This window comes from Varroa jacobsoni, unplaced genomic scaffold (assembly GCF_002532875.2).
Source record: "Varroa jacobsoni isolate VJ856 unplaced genomic scaffold, vjacob_1.0 scaffold_296, whole genome shotgun sequence".
NCBI lineage: Eukaryota > Metazoa > Arthropoda > Arachnida > Mesostigmata > Varroidae > Varroa > Varroa jacobsoni.
The window spans coordinates 8,120-31,831 of record NW_019213198.1 but is presented as its reverse complement, the minus strand read 5'-3'; the positions used below and the strand labels follow the sequence as shown (position 1 = coordinate 31,831).

The 23,712-nt window shown below is 40.0% G+C and overlaps 1 protein-coding gene across 6 annotated transcripts in view; it reads right to left on the bottom strand.

The window, feature by feature from the left end:
• The window catches only part of LOC111259133 (alkaline phosphatase), a 38,737-nt gene that overhangs the window by 9,232 nt on the left and 5,793 nt on the right, over positions 1–23,712 (bottom strand). For 5 of the 6 annotated variants that reach the window (XM_022830875.2, XM_022830873.2, XM_022830870.2 and 2 more), the window contains exons 2-7: positions 23,213–23,352; positions 12,048–12,271; positions 6,357–6,549; positions 5,799–5,881; positions 5,605–5,676; positions 3,074–3,314 (exon numbers count right to left, since the gene is read on the bottom strand). In XM_022830875.2, the coding sequence (XP_022686610.1) occupies positions 3,074–3,314; positions 5,605–5,676; positions 5,799–5,881; positions 6,357–6,549; positions 12,048–12,271; positions 23,213–23,352 (953 nt within the window). Of the gene's footprint in view, positions 1–3,073; positions 3,315–5,604; positions 5,677–5,798; positions 5,882–6,356; positions 6,550–12,047; positions 12,272–13,760; positions 13,900–23,212; positions 23,353–23,712 lie in introns of those variants that run through there. The other variant, XM_022830874.2, reaches the window with a different exon arrangement.

Sequence of the window (23,712 nt, the reverse complement as noted above, 5' to 3'; positions counted from 1 at the left end):
AAATTTCAATTTAAAAATGCAATCCAAAGCAATACAAATGTCGAGATCGAGAGAAAATTATTAGCTGGCAACTGTTAACAGAATTAGTTTCTGAAACACGGATATTTTGTCAGATATATTTGAAAAAGCACGGAATTGTGGGGCAAGAGATTTTTATAGTTAAAGTTGTAACTGGAGAAACTTGGCTAACGGTCGAGAAAAGGACTCACAGCTAAAGCAAGGAACTTATATGCAACAGAAGTTGAATGCGGAGACCGGTAATAAAAGACGTTTAGCATCCTACAACGATGACGCAATAACCCTGATCCATTCCGGTCAGTAGTATGTTGGAAGTTTTACGTCCGGTACTTAAGGCGTTCGACATTGCTTCATACGGCTGGCTACCGGCATAAAACGAATGTACCTGTGCCCATTTTCAAAGCTTGGGCACTACGTGTCCCAAAGTTTGAGAGGCAGAGATGCTGCACACCGCGGTATCAATGGCACAGCCAGTCAGTGGTGCGAGTGTGGCCAGCATACTCTCACCGTAACGTAGAAGGTTGCCAAAGATGGTTCACTAGTACAGAAATCCTATGTAATAACATTAAATTTCACACTACTTAGGATTAAGCTGGTGAGCAGGTCTACCCGTTTATGTATTTTTATTTCATGAGTCAATTGATTGTAATATTACATATATATAAAATTATATTAACTTGTTCCGTAATCATCACCACTGCAATTGTCATACATGAAAATATAGATTGTAGTAGTATCGACGAAATTTATGCATACGATGTGTCAAAGGTTTTTTTCTGAACTTATCAACCTTCTGCGAGAAGTTTGCTCAACCATTAACTCTGAGTCTGAACCAGGTGATTAATTATCTATTATGTCTATAAAAGTACGCTGTAAGCTGCGAAAAATCGCGCCATAATGAGATGCATTGTTTCTCGGGAATACATTACATTGCTCAAGATTTTTAATACTCTCTCAAAATATGACCAAACAATTCGATGGGCTATTTTTAAATCTCTTTGATACTAAATCAAACAATAGTCGCCATCGACTCCGATATGAACTCTTCATATAATGAAGAACGACTTTATGCCGGATACGTTTAATGTGTAGTTCTTCTTCCTCAAGCTAAATAAATTTGTACGGTACATCAAGGTAAAATAAATTAGCAGGTTGCCTGTATCTGCATGGATTATTTTAATATTTTATTTTCGCTTAAAGAGTTGATAAGATTTTGCACTATCTTTTAACGTAGATAAGATCTTTGAACGAAAGGAAGTTATGCTCGCTTTAGATTTACCTCCTTCACCTCCGACAAGGATAGCGTGTCGCATATGATCGCGTTTTGTTCGGTGGCCGTGCGAACTGGACATGCACCCCCCCCCCTCCCTAATTAATGTAAAGTACATAGAGAGTTATCTTATCTTCATTACCCGCCACCCATCGCTCGCCAAATAAACTTATCTTACATTGGACACATACAGCTTCGTGCTTTCTCAATGCACAGACGCGGCCCGAACGTTTCTCTCGAACAACGAGGCCCAGTCTCATGCGCCAACAATAATTCTGCTTTCGCCTGAGGTCAAGTAAAAGATTTTAGTACGTAGCAACGGAAATGAAAACGCTGTCCGCGTACGCGCCGTCTGCTTATCACAGTTTGTGCTGTGCGCAGGAAAAGGGGGCTGCGTCTCCAAATAATGTAATTCAAGCGTGGGTTAACAACTAGCTAATGTGGTCAGCACTTAAGTGACAAAGAAAAGAAATTGACGTACCTTCAGCTTCATCTAGCTAGCCGAAATTGGTAAACGTTTATAATAGAAATATATGAGTTGCACAATACGTTTATTGTATAACGCCGACAAGACTTTGGCCACCGTCAGCTCTCAGCTGTCCTTTCTACTATAAAAGTCGCTAAACTAAAACTGGTGGAATTTTTATTATTTCGAATTTAAGATGTAGGACCTTGAAAGTGAAAATTTGCTAAGCTTTACAATTCTCTTACAAAACACAAAAGCTGCTCAGGCTCAGAAAAACAATTGTGCTGTTTGTAGTGAAGATACGCTATCAGAAGAAGCAGCCCAAACGTCTGTTTTTTTTTTTTTGATGTTTTTCTAAAAATTTGGTTTTGAAAGATGCTTTTATGAAGAAGCTGATGAAATTACTGTGCCGGCCGACCAAGACCGACAAGCGAACAGCCATGATACTCCCAATAAATAGAACATCCACCACATTTCAATTCCTGTTGAATTGACGCAGAGGAATTGATTCGAAGGTATCGTCACCTGTGAAACTTAACAAAAATGCATCAGAACTGAATTGTTTCTGAAGCGTTTGATGAAAACTGGATCACATACGACAATACTCTGCAATATGTGATAAAGCCCAAAGTGACGTCAAAGCAGGTGATGGTACGTAGTTGGTAAGATTAGAAAGAAATCGGGCATTATAAGTTGATGCCGCTGCCTGAAAGCACGATTGACTTGGACTTCTACGGGCAATAACTAACAACATTAAAACGAGCCATAAAGCGACTTGGGAATGATGACTCTACCGTCATTGTTACAACTGCCCAAGTTCGTCACAGAGTTTCGGTTGAGTGAAACTTCAATAACCGCTACACCCGGACAACCATGCCCGCAAAGTTGCATTACCTATATCTGTGTTGGGCAACGACATTCATTATAACTTCAACTAATAACAAATCAAAATAGAACTTCTCTTTAGCCAAAAACATGCGAAATATTTTTCGCGACGGTGGTAAACGCGTTGGAAAGGTTCTATCGCTAACTTAGCTATAGCGAAAATTGCGAAGTTTTCACAACGAAGCTATAGGACTTCTGTTCTGCTGTTTCTTCATAGCGTGTTCTTCCACACTCTACTGTAGCCCAAAAATTCCCTGTGTTTCATATGGTCGGCGTGCTGGACTGTTGTATAAGTGAGAAAGACACTTACTAATACATGAACATGAAAACCTATGATGTGCATAGATTTTTTCTTGGATCATTGATTAGATAAATATATATCGCTCGGTATTGGTGGGAGCGACTTCCGGGTTGTATAAAGCCGCGTGACTTACCAAGGATATAGTCTTCATTGTAATCGCCCTCGTGAAGCATCCGAAGATGATTTAAGCTCCAGAGATAAGCGGCAGTATGATTGAGCTTTTCATGCTTTTGTAGCCACTCCTCAAGCAGATTTCTACCATCAGTCCTTACCCCACGACCGTTAATAGCAGGATTGTCGATATTCACACGCCGTTCGTTGGTTGGCCGGGTATTGACTGGCAAAAAATGCTTTCGACCACCACCAAAAATTACCTGAAGAAATATGGGTTAAAGCGACACGCTCAACTCGTTTATTCCGTTTGTAGTACAGGAGAACGCAAACGCACGAGGTAACGTACCTATTCGTTGTATTGATCCGTGGCTATGAATATATCAAGGCGCCCGCAGTACCACGTACGAAGGCATTTACCTACCCAGTAATTAGCCGCAACTGCTATGTATTATATTAGGTCATCAAAATATAATTGTTCAACGGCACGCATCCGGAACGACTTGTTGGTGACAACTGAAAGCATTCAGTAAAATGGGATTACATTTGTACTCTAACATAGGTCATAAGCTATAATTTACATTATTTATTATAAACAATGATATTGTATATAATATCAGTTAAATTGTCGTTGAGGTAATTCTTTCAGAAATACGTATAACTTCAGTTCATATCACAATGTTAAGCAAATTAACTTTAGATGTGTTGATTTAGGTTGGATTTTACTCATTGTTGAAATCTAAAACTCTCGGCAACATCGAGCCTCGAGGTCAACCTGGATGAACGCTTTCCTTCGAAGGAGGTAAACATGCAAGAAAAATACTTCCATTATTATGACGCTGGCAAAATGTCCATTAGTTACAAACGGTACCTGCTCAGGGAGCTAAGTATAAAGCCTGAATTAAGAGCTATTTAACGCAGGGCGAGGCTAGCGCCTTTTGCTAATTTTTTCACTGGGGAAAAGATGACTTCATCGGGTTAGTTCTGTTGGTTCGATGTATATATATATATATAGTCGATGCGACAAATACTGACGGGCGCGATCCAAGCAAACTTTTCTAATTCTGCGTTACATGAACACCATTCTGCTAGGCGACAAAAGTCCCGTTTGGACGTCGGACAAGCCCACCAGCTTGGTCACCTCAAGTTTTTATGGCACTACCAACTATATCATCAACAGTAATTACTGTATCGCAAAAAGTTGGAGTGAAAACGGCATTTTATTCAGATAAGACAGGCGTTTTATCATTCTAGTCCGAAGAAACCGCAACCTGTACTTTCACGGGCAACTGAGGCCCTAGTATTTTCTATCGTCAAGCCTATCTGAACGCACAGAAAACCGTATGGTCTTTCGGTACAATTTTTCCGGATGTAGGAGTTTAGAGTAAGACATGTGCGTACGTACGCGGTTGCAACTCGCGGGAGGAAGCAGTGGAAGTAGGATCCGCAAATGCGCTACAAAGAAAAGGTGAACATAGACCTTATCTGGAAAAGCCCAGAACGTAATGGGTGCTATCCCGACATCAGGATAAACGTCAGGACAACGGGAGGCTCTGTCTGATGGGCCTGTTGCCGCGAATTCGTGCAAGATTTCCTCGATGCGTACGGCAAAACTAAGTTAGTCCACATATATATTAATAAAATGCTAAATATTTAACATGCTGTGTTGGTAAATGCTAATGTTTTTGCTATTTGCGTTATCGCAGTAAGGTAGCGTATGTTACAAATTATATATTCCAAACATACTAGGTTAGACTGGATGAAAAATTATTACTTTATTGTTTTTATCGACTCGTCTCAAATACGACTCGCTAGTTTCTTGAATAGGTCTGCGTTGCTTTAGCGTCATATCAATTTGTTAATAACTGTTTTTTTATGCATAAATGTGTGATTCACATGAACTTTGTAAAACTATCTTCACAGGTAAAAAAAAATAAGGTAAAACCCCAACTTTAGCCCACATGAAAGTCCATTAGGCTTTCAAATAGAAAGTTAGTGAAAACAATAGGCAGAAGCCCAAAAATTAGTTGTCTGTGACGTTCCCTCCACGAATGCTCCAGTCGTCTGCCGAGGAACCCGGCTACTGACTGAACGGTAAAAAATGGAGAGACCAAACAAAATAATTTAGTAGGAAAAATTACTTACATTTAAAATGGGCTGAAAAATAAGAGTATATTCTGATTGACTTTGTATTGTAATTATTGGCTCGGCCTTCAACCTACTGTAAGGACAAAAGAATACTCATTTAAGAACTTGCCGCTGGATATATTAGTTGTTAAGGTCCATTGAATTGATGGTAATGAGTTTAACGAAACCGACGTACTTACGCCTTTCATATATATATATATATATATATATATATAGTGAAAGCTTTGGCGCGATAGAAAACGGGTTTTCATATTGTAGACCGTGCAGTTCCAAAAAACTAACAACGATCTAATGAATTCCGTTATTAATTGAACAAGTCAATCAAACGATTATATAGGTCCTTAAACGAGTGCATTATTATCTTGTTCGAAAATAAGTTCTGTCACCAAACTTTTCGAAACATACCTTAAATTTTGAGCCAGGTTTGCCGTGAATCAGTTGCTGAGCGATATCCATTGCAGAACAGCCTTCCGGCACCTGAAATAGTTATTATAGTGAAATTTAATGATAATTATTTGGAGACATAGACTTTTCGATAGAACACATACGTGCTCGAGTATTTGCCCTAAATGGGCCTACGATGAGTCCAACGAACCAACCTCACTGTAAAATGAACGACTTGAGGCGTGAGCGTAAGCCGCTGCGGGGGACGCTCCTACGACTTGATCGGTCGTTACGATCCCTGCAAGGCGCAACAACAATAAGCAGTTAATGCTGTCTTTGTAACGGGTAACGGGTTTTGATGGCAACGGGTGACACCATTGATTTATATAGCTTCTTACGCAAAAAGTAATTACGTCAACTTTACCTAGATTCGAGACAAAGCTCTAAAACAAAATAAGGTCATGAGATGATATGAACTGAATGATAGTTTTTTTTTTACTTTGGCCACACAAGGAATTATCCAGCTCGTTTATAAACTATTTAAACTGTCGTCAGGCAAGTATTTCGATAGTACTGATCTATGATTTAATCGAAATTATTCCCACCATGCCAAACGCAATAGGTCTTTAGACAGGGTTCTTGCTGTTGACATACAAAAAACACGCTTTTATTTGATATCCTCTTCCGTGGTCCTAATACATTACGAAAGGATCAGTTCCCAGAGAAAGGTTTCACAATTTTTGTGAGCGTTTCAACAATGCGCTTCAGCTTACCGGTCCATTTTCCTTCTTTCTGAGCCCATGCCATTATACTGTCGACTTGGTTGGACTCGTCAGTTGCGGCCTCGCAGTTTGCAGGCTTTACCTTAGCAGTTACGCCTAACGCTCCCATATTAGTTTTGATTCCGCATAGGTAGGCCGTTGCAGAAGCGGCTGAATCCGTTGTCTGGCGATCCACGCAATAGGTCTAATGCACATAACCGAGTGAATGTTAAATAGCGTTTTACCTTAATTCGTATTATATCGCTTACTTAGTTTCAATTTATTAACAGATAACTATTTTTTTTCTCTATGCTGTTCCTTTCTTTTTTACTTGCTGCGTTGGAATTAAAGGAGTTCAGAAATCTGTGCTCGATGTGCGCGCAGTTTTCTGTGCCCAGCTTCCCCGTACATGTGTACGTGAGTGTGCGCGTTCAGGGCCGGTCCAAGAGCACGTACCTAACGTGGGATCAAGCAGGGTCGGCACGATACATGAGGTCTGGTATTCTCCGAGGAGCGGGATTAGGAAGGTTAGCAAACTAATCATCGACCGCCTCAGCCAGGATATGAACCTAAACAATATTGATGGTATGCCACTGGCTGCATGGTCATGGCAGCGCAGTAAATAGATCGATAATTAATTCTCATAATCGCCTGCATGAGGACTAAGAAGATAACGGCACTACTTGATGTCGTTAGCAGCAGAAGTATTACAATTTTTTATTACGAGCATACAATGGCCGATACTTTATGATAATGGGTCGTCTAACTTCCTCTGTAAACGTAGTTTTATAGTTTAAATTTAAGATGTGGATACCAAATATAGAATAGTTATTGTTGTCATAAACTTACATTGAAGCTTGATTTAGTTCAATATAAACTTTGTTATTGCATTCAGTTTCTTTCTTACTTAAAGTAGTAGATCCTTCTGAGGTATCCTGATGAAAAACACAGACGGTGTTGCTTTTGAAAAGTTTCAACTGTCGTATTTGATCGAGATCCTTGTAAAGCACAGTATAATACTGACGTTCAGGTTCACAACTTATCGTTTCCTTGTCGCATCGTAAACGACGAGTCTTTGACAAAGCCTCATTAGAAATTTATTTACACTACAAACATAATCAGTTTTACAAATGAAATGTCTAATTCCAGTTTAAAATGGTGCAGTCGTTGAATTGTTTAGGACAAGACGTCTTTTTGTTGCCGTATCCGTGTTAGATCCATCTACATGTTGTATACCATATTGTGCCTGCATGACTTCATTTGAGTATTGAAATGTTAGAGTTGGGCCCATTTCGTCATGAAGCAACATTAATTCGTGGTGCCGTTTAGAAAAATATGAAAGCGTAAGCAATGGTCGTTCTCTGCTTCAAGAAGAACGGGTGAATATATACATTTTGGATATCAATTTGGATTTATGCTGACTAAATCTAACTGTTTTTCTCTCTGCTTCAATTATTTCTGCTCATTGATTCTAGCTATTCCTAGCTAAAGTCGCCAACGTGATATGTTTTTTTGGTTCGAATAGAATGCTTATACGTATTCCAATAGGAGAAGGAGGCAACTGGACCCAAAACATAAGATAGAAGATGTTTTTTGAAAGTTTGAGAAATTTAGGAAACAATTAAGAAAAAATCTGCACGCCGCACGTTTTCTTCGGCCCTAGAGGAATGGCCCCGATTTGTTGCCGACCTCATCTATCTTCATAACCCTTAAATATACTGAAACATCGCTGGGGTCGTGAGCTATTTGTTTAACTTTGTCATAGATTTAACTTAACTGCACTTTACCAAATAAGCAGCCATTTAGACAAAAGCAATTTGTTCATGATTATCCTATTTTCCACTTGGCTATCAAACCCGATTGCCACTTTACTGAAGACCTATCACATGATTAATTTTTTTACAGCGTTAGTAGCTATATGCACCGCAAGATCTATATCAGCTTGGGGTTTGTTTATACCTATGTTTGGGTTAGTTTCGTTTAGCGTGTCAAAAACACTTCGGACGCCCAGTAAATTGTACCATCAACTAATATACGAATCATTTCAATTTGTACTACTTTTCAGTAAATCGATCGTGTTTCAATTTTAAATTACGGCGGATGAGGTGCGTCTGGTTTCCCATATTCAATATCCTGGCAATATGTCGTGATACAGCCTGTAATAATGCGAGTACTCCAATGCGTTGTTTCTTTCACAAGCCTGCACGAACCTCTGTTTACTGTTGAAGCTTTTTTTTTTACCACTTAGACCGCTAGTAGTATCTAATCTTTGCTACCATACATATCTATCGAACTAAAATTAACTTTCGTAATACTATTGCTTAACACGGCTAAATTGCGCTAATACTAAGACGATGAAGTTTGGTATTTGTGTCTATTAGGTTGTGCTCATATATGCTGTAGCTGGAGTATCGTTCCTTGTCAATTTGCGCAAATAGAGTTTACGCTTGGAAGTCGCTGAAGAAGTCAGGGGCTGAGGATCGGTCGCATCCCTTACGACAGGCCAAGGTTATGTCTATGCTTATCTTCACTTGAATTGTGCTAGATACTTTCATCTTACTATATCTCAAACTAAGTATTAAAGAAATACAGATTTGTTTATGTTAGTTGTAATGTTGACGAAACTCTTAACAGGAGATATGATGAATTTAACGAATTGCAAGGAAATAATGATAACGGCTCATTATTACTGTAGGTTCGTGTCGAAGGCAATGCTTGACTTGTTTATTATGTGGGCGCGTCTTTGTTGGGCTTGGCCAGACTATCTATCCCGTGCTTTCCCTTTGTGAATTGTTAGCCTCAAAAGACTGGTCGCTAGCAGCTTGCGCCTCACAAGATCGATTATCAACTATCTTAGACGAAGACCTTGATAGAATACCTGCATGTCCTATGGCCTAGTTGACGAAACCGCAGTGTTCACCGGCTCAATTCCTATTACACTGTCACTAGACTACTTAGTGAAAGCGTAAATCATTCACCGAAGAAGTCAAGTGTCGCTTGCTCGGTAATGATCACTGCTACTCATGTCAGGGCGGAGGTGGCGCTCTGCTCGAACAAAAGTGGAGATCTATACGAATGATTTTCTCTACAAATTATAGGTTAGGATACTGGAAGCTTTTAGAAAAATATGCGGATGTCAAGTGCCTGCATTCAGATTTTTGGCTTGTATGGGGGACCAGTTAAGAAACAGGAAACTTTTTCCTCTCCGCTTGTTGCACGCAGACAAAGATACCTAATGCCGACAACGAAACGAAGGCCGTCCGAGCTGTGCCCAGAATCCCTTTAAATTGAATTTAAGCAATATTACGCTTTTGTACATCAATACACTGATAAGTTTCAATTTTAAAGGTTCCAACTTAGCAACAGATGCCCTACTGTTTGATAGGGTACTACGATGTGGACCGAGATAACAAACACTTAACACAATATATTTTCCAACGATCATCAGCATCTATTTGGCAGGCATTGCCTTGAGTGGAGTAGATAATTTGTCGTTCTACACGTTGCCTCTTTATTGAAGACTATCAAAAACCTATTAAGTGACATTAACTTAGCTGGATATACATTTGTGTATTTGCGCAGTGAAAAACTCGTAGTTTAAGAAAACGATGTCTGCTCACTTAATAACTTTTTATTACATCTTATTCAACTTAGTACCTAACCACTCACTTGGCATTTTTAAATATTGCTGTTTTGAGGCGCAAATATTTATTTAATAGTAACTCTACGTCAACATAATGTCGGTAAATATAAACTCCCGTAAAGTTTCGTTCAAATACACTAGAGCAAAGTCACATTCAGAATTGATAGCGGACCAGAGACCTCAGAAACGTAGGAGTTTGAAATGGCAAAAAAGCCCAAAGTATACAAAAAAAAACGTAAAAAGTCTCAAAAAGACTAGCCATTGGAGTTCATATGAACGATCCTATCGACAATTGTTTTTTTTTACCTTTAACATGGCCATTCATGTACGTACAGAAAATCCGGGTGTATCAAAAATGTCTGTTTGTCCGTTTTAAATCTAAAGTTTAGTAAGAATGGTTTATCTGATTTTTAAAAGCCGCATAGAAACCGACAGTAGCGTGGATCATCAATTTTGGGCAATAAAAGGGGTTTTTGGTTTTTTTGAATGAATGAAGATATTGAATGCTTTACTTTTTATCGCCGAAACTTTATCGTTTCGTCTTTCGCGACTTTATCGTTTCGAAGGAACTGCCTTTCTTCTAGGATCAAGGGCGGATCAACGCATGTCAACTACGATAAATCGTTTGTCCCAATTTAGGCGTCGTATATACATTTTTTTACATTAGTCTTGAATTCTATCAAGTAACTTTTTTTCTTTCTCGCCAAAGGTGTTCAAGTTTGGCGTTGTCTCAGAGACCCTGATCACTATCAAACGTACTATTTTGAACTGAAGTCGCTACAAATCGGAAAAAAAGATAACCCGTCGGCACGAAGTCTGAAGAGTATGGTAGGTGCAAAAAGCCCCTACCCAAGCTCTGAAAGCACGGCTTTGAAGACCCTGACAATGTATGGCCTGATGTTGCCGTTGAAAAGAATGACATTCAAAACCCTTCCTGTCTTAACGAATCGCAAATTATGTTTTTTTTTGTATGGTAATTTAGCCGCACCCTTTTCTCTCCCGGAATTATCTATCCTCCTGCTCCTTCATATTCATATAGGAGCATTACTCCTTGTCACCCCTAAGAACTTTGCATTAAAACGTGCTATTGTGGCTGTACGTTAGCCTGTGACGGGTGCAATGTTAAGGGTTCTTTGTTATACGAGGTCCTCTCCTCGACCTTATACGGCCGACTGAAGTGGGATACATCTTCCAAGTCTAAGACTCTGTTTTCGAGCGAAGCAGACCCCTTCCAGCAGTCTTGTCTGCTATAGAGTCCTTGCCATAAACGACGCCAATATTTTGGGCCCCTTTGGCAGGCTCAATCTCGGTAAAAGGCAAAATACAATAAATATCGAAAATATACTTTTTTTTAACCAACAACATCATTCTTTAGAGCTTGAAGTGGCAATAAAGTTCGTTTATCACAATGAAATCCCAATCAGGTTACGTAACAGAGAAACTACCTCTTGAAAAGTAAGTAGAACTAAATAAATACTACAAAGTTATAAGGGAACATTAAGTAGACGGCCTCATTTATGTCGAAGCCTAATATATTACCATATATAGTGATTCTAGACAACATTTGGATAAAGCCCGAAAGAACGATCGACCTAAAAATAATGTAAGTAAATATAATTCTATATAAATAACTGTTTGAATCTCGCAAGCCTATAAAGAAATGTATCGGCCTGCCTTGACTTGGAGGAGTGCTAAGAAATATACGCTATTTGTTTGTATTGACTGTCGTTTATTAAGCAGACTGTTGCAAAGGCATTCTAGATGCTTTCGAGTTCCTCGCTTACTAGTGCCGCTTACCACTGGTCCAGACGGACATCGCGAAGTCTAAGTGACCTCGAATGATTAAACACCAGGTCAGGTGTGACGTAACTAAAATTTGATCATTGTTGGTCATCAGTAAAATCGCCGACCGAAAAAATTGCAAAATTGAACATTGGATCTGTGTGTCATCTTCATGCCAGATTGTAGACAAGATTTACATGTTGCAGTTCATATGAATATTTATTTCACATCATCTTTAACAATACTACGCCTTAATTATTTGCTTACGAGCAGAATACCTTGCAGAGGGAGGTGTAAGGAAAGGTGTCCATATTAAGCACGCTTTCTTCTCCGGAGCGACGCGCCTTCTGGCCTTTGTACACCCGCCCCGCAGTGACAGTTGACACACCCATGCCGTCTCCCAGAAAGAAGATAATGTTCTTTGCTACATTGGTATTCAAACGGCGATTAATGCGATGGTTGAGGGCGTTAAAGCTTTCTTTCCGCCAAAAATTTGGATCCCCTAAAAGGCAGCAAAAACCTAAATATTAGCACGTGTTTGAAGGTGGACTATTATAGAAGCTAACCCAAAGCGACACGATATAGATCAATCCGTTACAAAAGGTTGTCAAATACTAGTTTCCTTTGAAAAATGTACATAACGGATTGAAGCGAGTATAGCTTGTGGTTGCAGTATAATCAAATATACAGGGCATGTATTTTTTTTAGCTGATTGATGTCATATTTTAAAGCAATTATGTCGAAACTGCGGAGGAGCCCTGCTACGAAGCCCTGGAAATATGATATTACTTTGACTTAATAATTATCTTGTGTACATCTTTAACAAACGCACGTAAATTGTAACTTAAGCAGACTTGCTGGTCAGCGGTTGGTAATATACGTTTACGAGAACTGACGCTTAATAAAGTTTGCGATGAAATGCACCGAGTCGAATAATTATGTGTTGCTTCGGAAGTGATGAAACTTGTAAACCAGATAGCTAGCAAACATGGCCGTGCGTCCAGGTGAGCTATAATATTGTCATTGTGTTTGGGTGGAATTAAGGTCGTGTTGGTGTAAGGCGCAAGAGGACGTTGCTTTGTAAAATTCTTTTTTTTTGTACGACGATTGCTTCGCCCCACTGATTTTAACGATTCTAATCTAAGTTTTATTATTATTTACTAAAAATAAATAAAAGTGTCTAAGTAAGATGTAAACGGTCATATCCGTATAGGACAAAAAATTCTTTTATGATACATACATATAGCGAATGAAGTAACTATTAGGTAAATCGCAAAACTTCCCTGTAGGCATACTTTTTGCCAGATATCTATAAACGAAACGAATTTCATTAAAGGAACTGGAATTATATGAAGTTGTTTTGTTAAGACGCGGCTTATTAGTGTGACAGAACCACCGTTGCACTGCGACCGCCTTTCTTTAATTGATTAAATATGCATGCAACAGGTCTCTGCCAGCATCTCCGTCTCTGTCACCAAGTATACCACTCAGTGATTCCACGGTTAGAAGTACCTTGTTGTAAAACAAATACGGTAGAACATTGCCGTTCGCATGCAATCAAACAGCATATAGCTCTCAATAATATCTGCTTGGACCATGTCTATCCATAATCAGGACACAACATCGTTCTTTATTATTATGGATGCTATTATATACTACAATTTCAACTCATCATGACAGTGGAGACTACTTCACTCTGTTCTATCTACTTTTGACTAGCCGATGTATCATAGCATTTGGGTAATAGCACCAAATTAATAGGAAGAATTATACCAGACCTACGGCTATAGCAACAGTGGCTACAATAGCCGTTGATAATTTCGGCCGCCTACCCCTCGTCATTTTTCGGCTTTTCTACGGTTTCGCTTACGCGACGCAAACCCTATTGCTAATATCTAACAACAATTGCAAACCACAACAGCGGCAACAGCAACAAAAGCACGAGCTGAGCAACAAAAACACGAACAGTAACAAAGCGACCAGTCTCTCACCATTAGTGAGTTCTATTGGCCGCGATGATCCGAGCTGTCAGACGGCGTTCCTTTGCCTATTGTTGGCTTCGCTATTATACAATTTATCAACACGTTCGCTTTATCAACTAGTGCGTATCGACGGACAGCCGTCGTCGGTTCATCACCGCCATCGTCTGTCTGATTATGAAATCACTGAACAGCCGCGGAAGCAGATGCGCCGACTGATACGAATAATGAGGCACGATAACAAACAACGACCAATCTGACACTGTAACTAAGGGCAAAACATGGGATTGTTTAAGGGATAGAACGTGCTGGCGAGATTGAGGAAGGCTGATATTAACAATAATAATTACACAGACTGATGATCATAGAAAGGCTGAGGACAGTCTGACGTGGCGTCGCGATAATACGCTCGATTACATTACTCTATAGACGCGTCTGTTAATTCGGTTAGAAGTCATCCCCTTTGTGTTCTGTGCGTTCTTTTGCGTGTGCGAATCTGATGTAACAGAGGGTTAAAGCTGTTATTATAGTTCCCGCTGCTGCAGCAGCGGCGGCGGCGGCGGCCGCGCTAAGAGAAACTTGTGGCGCTAAAGTTAAAAAAAAATTCGGCATAACGGACTCATCCTTCGTCGAGTCGAAATAAGTTGACTCTGCTCAACCGTAAATATCCCTGTTCAAAGCTACAAACTAGCAGCATTACCAGAACCATTATGTCACTGAAAATAATAGTAACAGTAGTATACAGTGTCAGATGAACTTGCATAAAACAAGGCATTTCGATCAGATTCAGATTAAGAAAGATGAAGAGTCTGATAGTATCTTAATGGTCGAGTAGCTCGCTGTCGCTGGAACCGTTGAATCACTGTTGGGTTCGAGTTAACTGTCTGTAATTATTGACATCTGCTACACAACGTAGATCTAGTGAAGATTCGGCCCTGATAGGCCCTGATTTCGAGCAATGTGTGTTTTATTTTAGATCGGTAGCTTTCTGTAAAAGTCAATTTCGTATGTGTTAAAATCAGCGATCTAGCACTATTTAGAAAACTTTGGCGGTAGTTGTCCTCTTTACGACAAGCACAGCTCGGGATCTTGAAAAGAACATTTCTGATACACTAGTTCTTTTAACGATGATTCCTTGGAAAATGAACCACCCACGATTTTATCCGTACATATTTAGAAATAACAACGGTCCCGTTTAGCTTGTAAAGAGTACTTTCTGTTTGTTTCCATGTCTGGCTGCCTTCAACACTTACTCGAAAAATCTCTGTGGTTTGAATGACGTATATATTGCGTTGCTATGACCTTAAGGGTAAAATCTATTCACTTCAAGGTGAATCGTCCGCTCTTTCATATAGATATATGGCTTGGATAACAGAGAAGAGTCATCCTTTAAGTAGACGTTCGGTTGCAAATACTGAAACGTTGTCTCAATTATCAGGAGCCTTTATTCGATCGTCCATTGTTGGCCGTTTGCTATTGTCCAGCTGAATCTCACACAGACCCACTGTAATTAGTATCATAAATAAAATATCCTAGTAAAAAAGGCAACGACAACAAAGAGGCGTTTGTTCGGCCTTTTTGTGTGATCCGTCCATTTATCTGTCTAAGCAGCTCAATTCTTGTAGATTCATCATATCATAGCAATATAGAATTTGACGAAGGTCGGAATAATTATTACTTAGACTTCTGTTATTCAAGCGGTAGTAAATGTTTTGGCCTAGACGCTGAATAAGCGTCTTTATTTGTCTCGTAGAATTGTTCCAAGTTTTTTGCAGTGATATATTACGCACCTGCCCACGAGAAATGGGTACCCTTTTTCAATTGGGAAAGTCGCTTATGAGGATTTTTTGAGGAAAAAATGACAGTTATAAATGTTGTAGTCAAATCATATTAGTTAACAAATTTGAATATTCGTCGTCGCTAGCCTTTTAAACATAAAAGATGTTTGAGGTTATATATATATATATATAACACATTTTTTTTATTGTATATATATATATATAACCTCGTACATTGTATATATAAATTACAGGTATGTATTGTATGCTGTAGTAACAAATAAATGTTTTACTATATTATTCTGTTAAGTTACTAACCGTGTGCGACAGGTTGATTTGAAACTGTCCGGCAAGAGGTGGACATAAAAGTTTGAAATATATAGTCATTCGGGAAACTAACTATCTGTATTGTATGCGATTCTGTAAAGCAAACGTTTCTCTATCGATGGATACGATCATACAAGTTTAGCAATAATTACGGTAGCAGTTTTTTTTTGCTAAACTTGTCTGAATGTTCCTCTTTAGGAGGCTTTCTGGGAAATCTTGACTGCCCTTAGCTATCTCCGTCATATTAGTCCAAGTAAATAGTATCGAGCTATTTGCGGCTGCCGTTATTTTTGGTCAGTATATCTCTCATCACATGCTATACGTTGATAGCTCACATAGGTAGTTGTTGATTTACTAGCAAAAAGAAACTCGGATCAGCATTTTTAGGGTGGCAAACTTGAATCAATGAAGATTATGGTTAGGAGTATATCTACCATGCATAATCTGTTAGGTTCAGAAAAAACACAGGACGATCAAGTGACCAGTATAATAATATTAACTGTAGAAGTAATTTTTCCTTTGCTGAGGTAGCCATTACAAGATAAAACTAGTAAGAGAAAAATTTCTTTTGACGATTTTAGACAACATACGTCAAAAGTTTAGCAACGATAACAACTCATTCGTGTTTCGGTAATCGATTGGGTGGTATGAAAATAATTTTGTCGTTTGGGTCATTACTTTATGGGCTTTTTTTTTTTGAACTTGTCATCAGTATCTACAACTGTCGTAGGCGCAATAATCGATAAGCTATGTGTTCGCTAATATAAGTATCCCAACGTTTAGCTACCAGCAAACAGAAGCAATGCTTCAAGTTAAACTTGAAATCGGTCTCGGTACCAGCATAGCTCTGCTGGTGTTGTGTAGCATGAATTCTAATAATCTATGATAGATAAATATAGTCAAAATAGCAACTGCTGAAATGTTTGTTGCATTATAATGATCGCTATTTTATGGGGAAGTGATAATAATTTTATTACTAAACTATTAATTTAAAATTTATTAAGCTCTATCTATATATCTGCTATACTTCATTACAATTTCTTCATAAATGGATGCTAAGCATATATAAGATATCTGATGATCTTAACTTGCTAATGTTTCGAAATGGCTTAGATGCATCTTGCTTCAATCAGTCCATATGTGTATGCCTTACTATTATTACAATCAACCTTAAGTTATCTGTTTTATCTACAAAAACAAAACTCGTATCTAATTAGTATCCAGCCACCGGCTTTATACATAGTTATTCGTAACGGATCACCTTATGAAGTTGTATCGCGTTTGATTCTATATAGAATAACACGCAAATGTCATTTATGGGTGCTTCGTCATCTCATCTCTAGGATGGTTATCATTATTATGAGTACTGTGATATGTGGCTGTACAGCAGCTCGTACAAGACAGCTTTTCGGGGCCTGCCGACCGGGAGGTGGTTACTATCAGTCGACAAGCTTATAACTCACCTCATACTATCTAGTCACCCAGACAACGAAGTTCGCCCTAGCCGCTACACGTTACCCTTTCCTACTTGCCGGCTGCTCCTGCCCTAACCGTCGGTATCTGTGTAAAGGTGTCCTCTTCCACGGGTCCTTGTTACACAGTGTCCTCTGTTCCTTCCCATTCTGTGATTGATCCTAGTGTATGTACTATAGAATAGGGAGTGCTTATTCAAGGTTCACGCTTACACTTACACGTGCTCACACGCTGAGGCGTACTCGAGGCAATGTAGAGACGCCCATTTATGACTGGGCCGTACTCTTGCTGTACTCTCAAATACACATTCACACACACAGACAGACACTCAGGCGACGCAGGCCCCGAGAGAGGGTTATTAGCATAGATATGATATAGCAGACGCTGAGGTTGCACGACGAAAGCCCTCGGAGTACGAAGGCCCGTGCCTCACTAAGGTCCCCAAAGCCTCGCGTGGCGTTACAGGAATCAAGCGCGACGACGGTGCCGCGTCAACGAACGGAGGAAACAGCAGCAGCAGCAGCAGACAGTTTTCATTGGGGCCGACACAACCGCGACTACGACATCTAACTGTAGAAGCTGCAAAGGCAGAAACAGCAGTATACTCGAGATACAGGGTGTATGCTGTGGGAATACATAGGAGAGCAACCCCCTTCAAGGAACCCAACCAGCATCTGTTTCTCTTGTTGCAACCAAACTACAGCCGTCGTACAGTAGTACGTACATGGGCAGCGTGGGAAGTAACAAAATGAGGCAGGTCGGAGCGAACAGCTTTTGCCACTGCTGTCCTACCATAACTAACCAGGCAATAGCACGATTACTATACTTCAACGAGTCGAACGGTGAGGCAACAACAGTTTGGGCCACAGCCAGGACACCGAAATGGGAAATTGTTAGGAAGTGTGTAGAGGCGTGCGCGGGATCTACGAATTATGTCGAGGACCCGGAGAAGGCCATACTTAGACTTGCTGCACACTGGTTGCTGGACGCAAGCAGTACTGCTGGCCTACGTTCGCCTACGCGCCTAGCGTACGTCAGCTCCTAAAAGAGCGCATGACGGTCTCTGGGGATATCTGCCACCGCTTGCCATCACAGTAGGAAGAGAAGCGTTGAGTGGCATTGTCAGCTTTCACGTGCTGTTTTCTACGGCTGAAGCAGCAGCCCCGGACAGCTAAAGTGAGACCACCTGCTCAATTTATCGGCCCTCCGAGTGCGCCGAACTCAGAGAGACATGACCTGATGGCTGACCTGCCTCGCTGGTTGCGTGTTCAGACAAGAAAGCAGGCAGCGTCAGTAGTTAGGCCTGCTGTAGCTCATGTGCATTACTATGAGTGTAAAGGCGGAAGATCTAGACTGAAGCAGCGGCAACAGGAATCGCGGTAGACGAATGGCGACGCTGACAAGGTTTAGGCAGTATTAACAACGGAATCAGGTAAATGAGTGTTAAACGTGGACGAAGAACGAAGGCTGACTGTCGGCATAGCCAGTAAATTCTTTACTTATTTGGGTTGCACATTGAGAATTACTAACCACAGAGGAAACTATAGGGGGAAACGACGAGTCTCACGATTGCTTGGGTAGCTTAGGAGACGATGCGTGTGATTTGGGGGAAATTTGGGTGGGTTGAAAATCAGTTCCTTGCAGCGCCATTAGCTACACCGCAGCTTAGAAGGTAGATCCCTGTCGTTTTCGCGATAACGAATTACATCATATGATTTAGTAGATAGAGTTAAGGGAGCACTTAAGGTAGCAAACCTCGCAGAGCGATGTGTTTTCAAAAAGCTATTATGGATTCACTTAGAAGACTGCAATCATAACACAGGGCTATGCCTATTTGAGAAATAGATATTTGGTAGGCGCAACAGCGTATGTACAAGAGATGAGACAAGTTCATCAAGAAATCATACTGGCCCTAGTTTCAGATAGGAGTTGGATACATCCTATTTTTTCCCGAAGGTCAGCCTTGTGAATTTAAGAAAAGTCTACTGAGACTTACTTGCCTTTGGCATTAAAAGCCATATCGCCAAAAAGGGTCCAGCAAAGAAGGTCACTAGAAATCCTTGCCATCCACTGCTCGGTTGATAAAGAAGTAATGCTCATTTGAACTGTACTGCTCCGGAATCCGACTGGAACCTTAGCGAGACCTGACGCGGACACAATTAATATACCTGAGTGGATTGAAGCGAGTGCGCTAATAAAAGATTCACGCCCATTCACTGATAGAAATAATGTCGTTTGATTTTTCGAACCTTGGGATGGGGTTCTGGGATTGGGATCAGGTCCAGTTGTGACCTATGCATGTATGTTTATCTTGCATACTTCCGCGATTTAATATAGATCTCGGATCGTCGTGAACATGTTTCGAAAGTCACAGTTTGTTCACTTAGATATAGAACATGGCCAGCACATTCTTAAGTGCTCATGTAAATTAAAATAGCCATTTTTAAATAAACAATAAAGTTTGCTTTTCGCAACACTTAGACGCGCAGTAGCGCTTATGCACACCGGTATATGAAAATATGGTTTTTAATTGTCATTTAGAGTCATTCCAGTTTAAGCAGCGGATATTAGTTCCGACTAATATTAGCGGATACACACTTATATTATTATTTTTCGAAATTAAGCATTCATTTTTTCTAGGTTCCAATTAGGACGGATTCGGCTCATCAATGTGTAACGCAGTATTGTTACCGCCATCGGAACAAGGCGGCCTTATTAAGGTCAAGTTTTAAGAAAGCCATTAGAAATGGCACAAAAAAATGAAGCGCTTTACACGATCGCTCTAAATTGGACCATTATCATCCTTCAAAAACCTATTATCATTCATTCTCACCGACGTGTATACTTTTCATTGGCTATTCACTTAGGCCCTCCAGATTGCAGTAAAGCTAGGATAGTAAATAAAGTCCTACCCACAAAATTGAAGAAATATATAAGAGCTCGGATATTAAATACATGATTTTTTTTTATCAGTTGATATGAAAATTTTGTAACCTTAAACAGCTCGATTGAAGTTAGCCGGTAAACAAGTGCAGGCGTCTAGTGGAGCGGCAAATGAAATTTACCCATTTAAAAATTAGATGAAGTACGAGGATTCAACAGTTAACCAATTTATACTGGGCTAGTTGACCTACAGTGTTCCTGGGCTCACAGGGTATATTAAATAGGCCCTTTTCAGAGATGGCTAAACAGACAATTGTTCATCATCATTTCTGCTTCCACAGGGTCAGGGATGCCGAATGAGTTATGAGATATCGAGGCATCGCTTCTGACACTCAGAAATCAGAGGACAGGTAAATGCACATGCCTACATAGTCTACGGCAGAAAATTGTAATGTAGTGCAATGCGATAGCACAAAGCTAACGATTTCAAGCATAACACGAAGACAAAGAGCCGAAACAGAAATGGGGAAATCTCGATGCCTTATTTTTCCGCTATTTTAACGTACCGCTTCTCAAACGATGTGCCAACGATGCTGTTGGGTGCTAGGCGTGTTTGGTAAAAGCTTCGTGGCAAGACTATTTATGTCCCCTACATTTTCCCCGTATCTTCCGTACGTTTGCTTCGTTTCGTCGTCGACGCGCATCGACAACAGATGGGATATGGTCATGTGTACATAGATGTTCGTTGGCTCGGTGTCCTCGCACAATGTTAGTACACGATGCATTTCATAATAGTGATACCAATACACTGCTGTACGCGCATTACTACGTCCGTCCGTCGCCGTTCGTAGTACGTTTGATAGGGCCTCCCCTCTGTTTCTAACATGCAGAGAACAGTATACACAGCATTAGACGGCCGGATGACTGCGTCAGCGCGGGCCGAACGCGCGTCAAGGCAATGTCAGAAAAAAGAAGCAACAACTCCTGTTCCTCCGCACCAGTAGCTGCTGCACGCTCGGATCCTAAACCGAACCAAACACGGATGGACCTAATCTTAGCATATAGAACGGATATACTACACATCGACCCAGCAAGTCATTGTTTTGTGCTGTGCTTTTTAGGGTATCGGCCGTTGGGTTTGCCCATCCTCGTGCCATAAACAACATGGCGAAGCTTCCGATGAGCTACTTATTGTGTGCAGGGGAGCTGCATGCTATTGGTATCGGACTAATGCTTTTATGTTAAACGAAAGATGGCGTCATCACACAGATTTTATGGCCGGATATGCCTATATGGATGCCTTGTTGGGTTTTACACAGAAGCAAAAAAAAATGCATCTATAGATTATATGGCACGTAAGGTAGTTTTCTTGGCCGTCATACTAATGACTACACGGCTGATGGTGGCCAAAAAGGTTCGCTAAGCATTGACCCTAAGAGGAAACACTTCCATATGATCATGCTGATGAGACACAAATGGTACTACAAGCAAGGGCAGTGTGCGGTTAATGTTATGGGACATTTATGAATTGCGAGATGCTTTAGACCTATGAAAACAAGCTTTAGGCATACTAACCCATATAAGCTACCCCTTACAACACTTGCCCTTTCTTTTGTAATATATCTCGATTATTGTGTATTTTGATTTTCACGGGCAGAATATTGCCGTCGGGTATTTGGATCATTCAGACAATCAGCCATCTATAGCAAGCGCGTATAAGCAGTAGACAAACGTTACATAAGGTAAAAGTGCAGATAGGAGGATTATTGTTTGCGGTACTCCGCTCAAGGGCTCCAGTCTCACAGTGGCACCCCCTATTCGAATAAGTTTAAGCCAAACTTGAATGCTCTGATTTTTTCATTATACTTCTTATTTGCATAGACACTACGGAACACAGGATTTTACCGCGATAGGTTGTTATTAATATTCTAATATACACAACTTAGGAATAATCTGTCGGTACCTAGTGAATTTTATTGTCTACATTCTTTAGTAGCAAAAGTGTTATAAGTCATAGTGAAAGAACAACATTTTTTCTTAAGTTCAACGCAAAAGAGCTAAAACAAAAAAGGGCGTGCTGAAGTGAATTGCGATCGCAAACTCCCAACTGATTTCTATCGACAAAGCATGATGCGTCGTTAGCAAGTTAGACCTGAACTTAAGATAGGTGCTTTATAATAAGTTTAAGTAGATGCATAGTAACCGCTTCAGTAAAGATAGTCAAGTATAAGCTATGATATCAGAAACTGTATTGCAAAATATCACGTTTTTAACTGACTGCCAAATAACTAGATGAGACTGAGTCTTTTTACCAGCATAAATAAGCGAGAATTTTCTAACGATTTTAATTTGTTGCTTTGACATTCCCATATAACGAGATCCGCATATGCCGATTCAGCGGCGTTCATGTCGTTCCAACATACCTTTGTCCAGCAGCACTTTTAGAAGAGCCAATAGATCCTTAATGTTTTGGTTTTCTAACATTAAGGGATCTTATGTCGATAGCTTCAGGACCAGGTGAGTCACTAACCGCTAAAAATTCAAAATGTCTGCCCCCGTTTGTCGGAACAACTTTGTGGGAAACAATTCCGAACCCCCCCGCCATCCCTATAAGCTTTCCCTGTGGAAACGCGTTTACATTTCAAGCAAATACGACCTGTTTGCATTGAATATTTTCTCAAAACATGTTCTATGTACATATAGCTATACGTGTAACATCTAGTTAATCTGCTTTTTATGTAGTGCGGTTCCCTTAGCCCAAGGTTGCTTTGTGCTGACCGAGCGGACCTTCATCATCTACTGAAATATGGCACGCTTTATCTCGTACTATTTAGCATGATAACAAAATCAATCTTAAACCTACCCAAGTACAAAGCGGGAAATTTCGACACTTTATTGAATATCTTGTTTTTATTATATTTATTATATCTCGCTACTTGAACGGACCCAAAGCGAGTATATTCAAATCGCTAAGTTATATACACATAAGAAAAAAAAGACTACCTTCAGATGCGGCCTGTGGGTTTCGATACTGCTCGTCTTGTGGAAATTTGTTTGCCGTGGTTAATCTGGGAAGGATTAAGTGGAGAAATAGCAGCAGTTGAAAGTGTAGAAGCGTCGATCTCCAATTTAACATCATAGGCCTGCAAAAAATGATCCGATTATAGAGTTAACTTGAAGTTCGTTAGTTATACGTATAGGCTGGCCAATGCTATTACATTTCGGGATGAAAATGTGTAGACGCAGAGGTGGATAAATAAATAGCAAGGAATTGTAACTCAGCTACATTAACTGAATATCATTACATGTATTCAAGCAAATAATAAAAATGTCAGATGAGTCTAAAGGCAAGTATCTATTTTCTATGTTGCAAGATTAGATCGTACAGCTCAGTATTACGCTATGTTATTTGCTTCAATATGCCTTCTAATATGGACAAAGCCTAATAGAGAAAATCTATCGTAAAAAACGACAAATTACGTTGCAACATTGTAAATCTATAT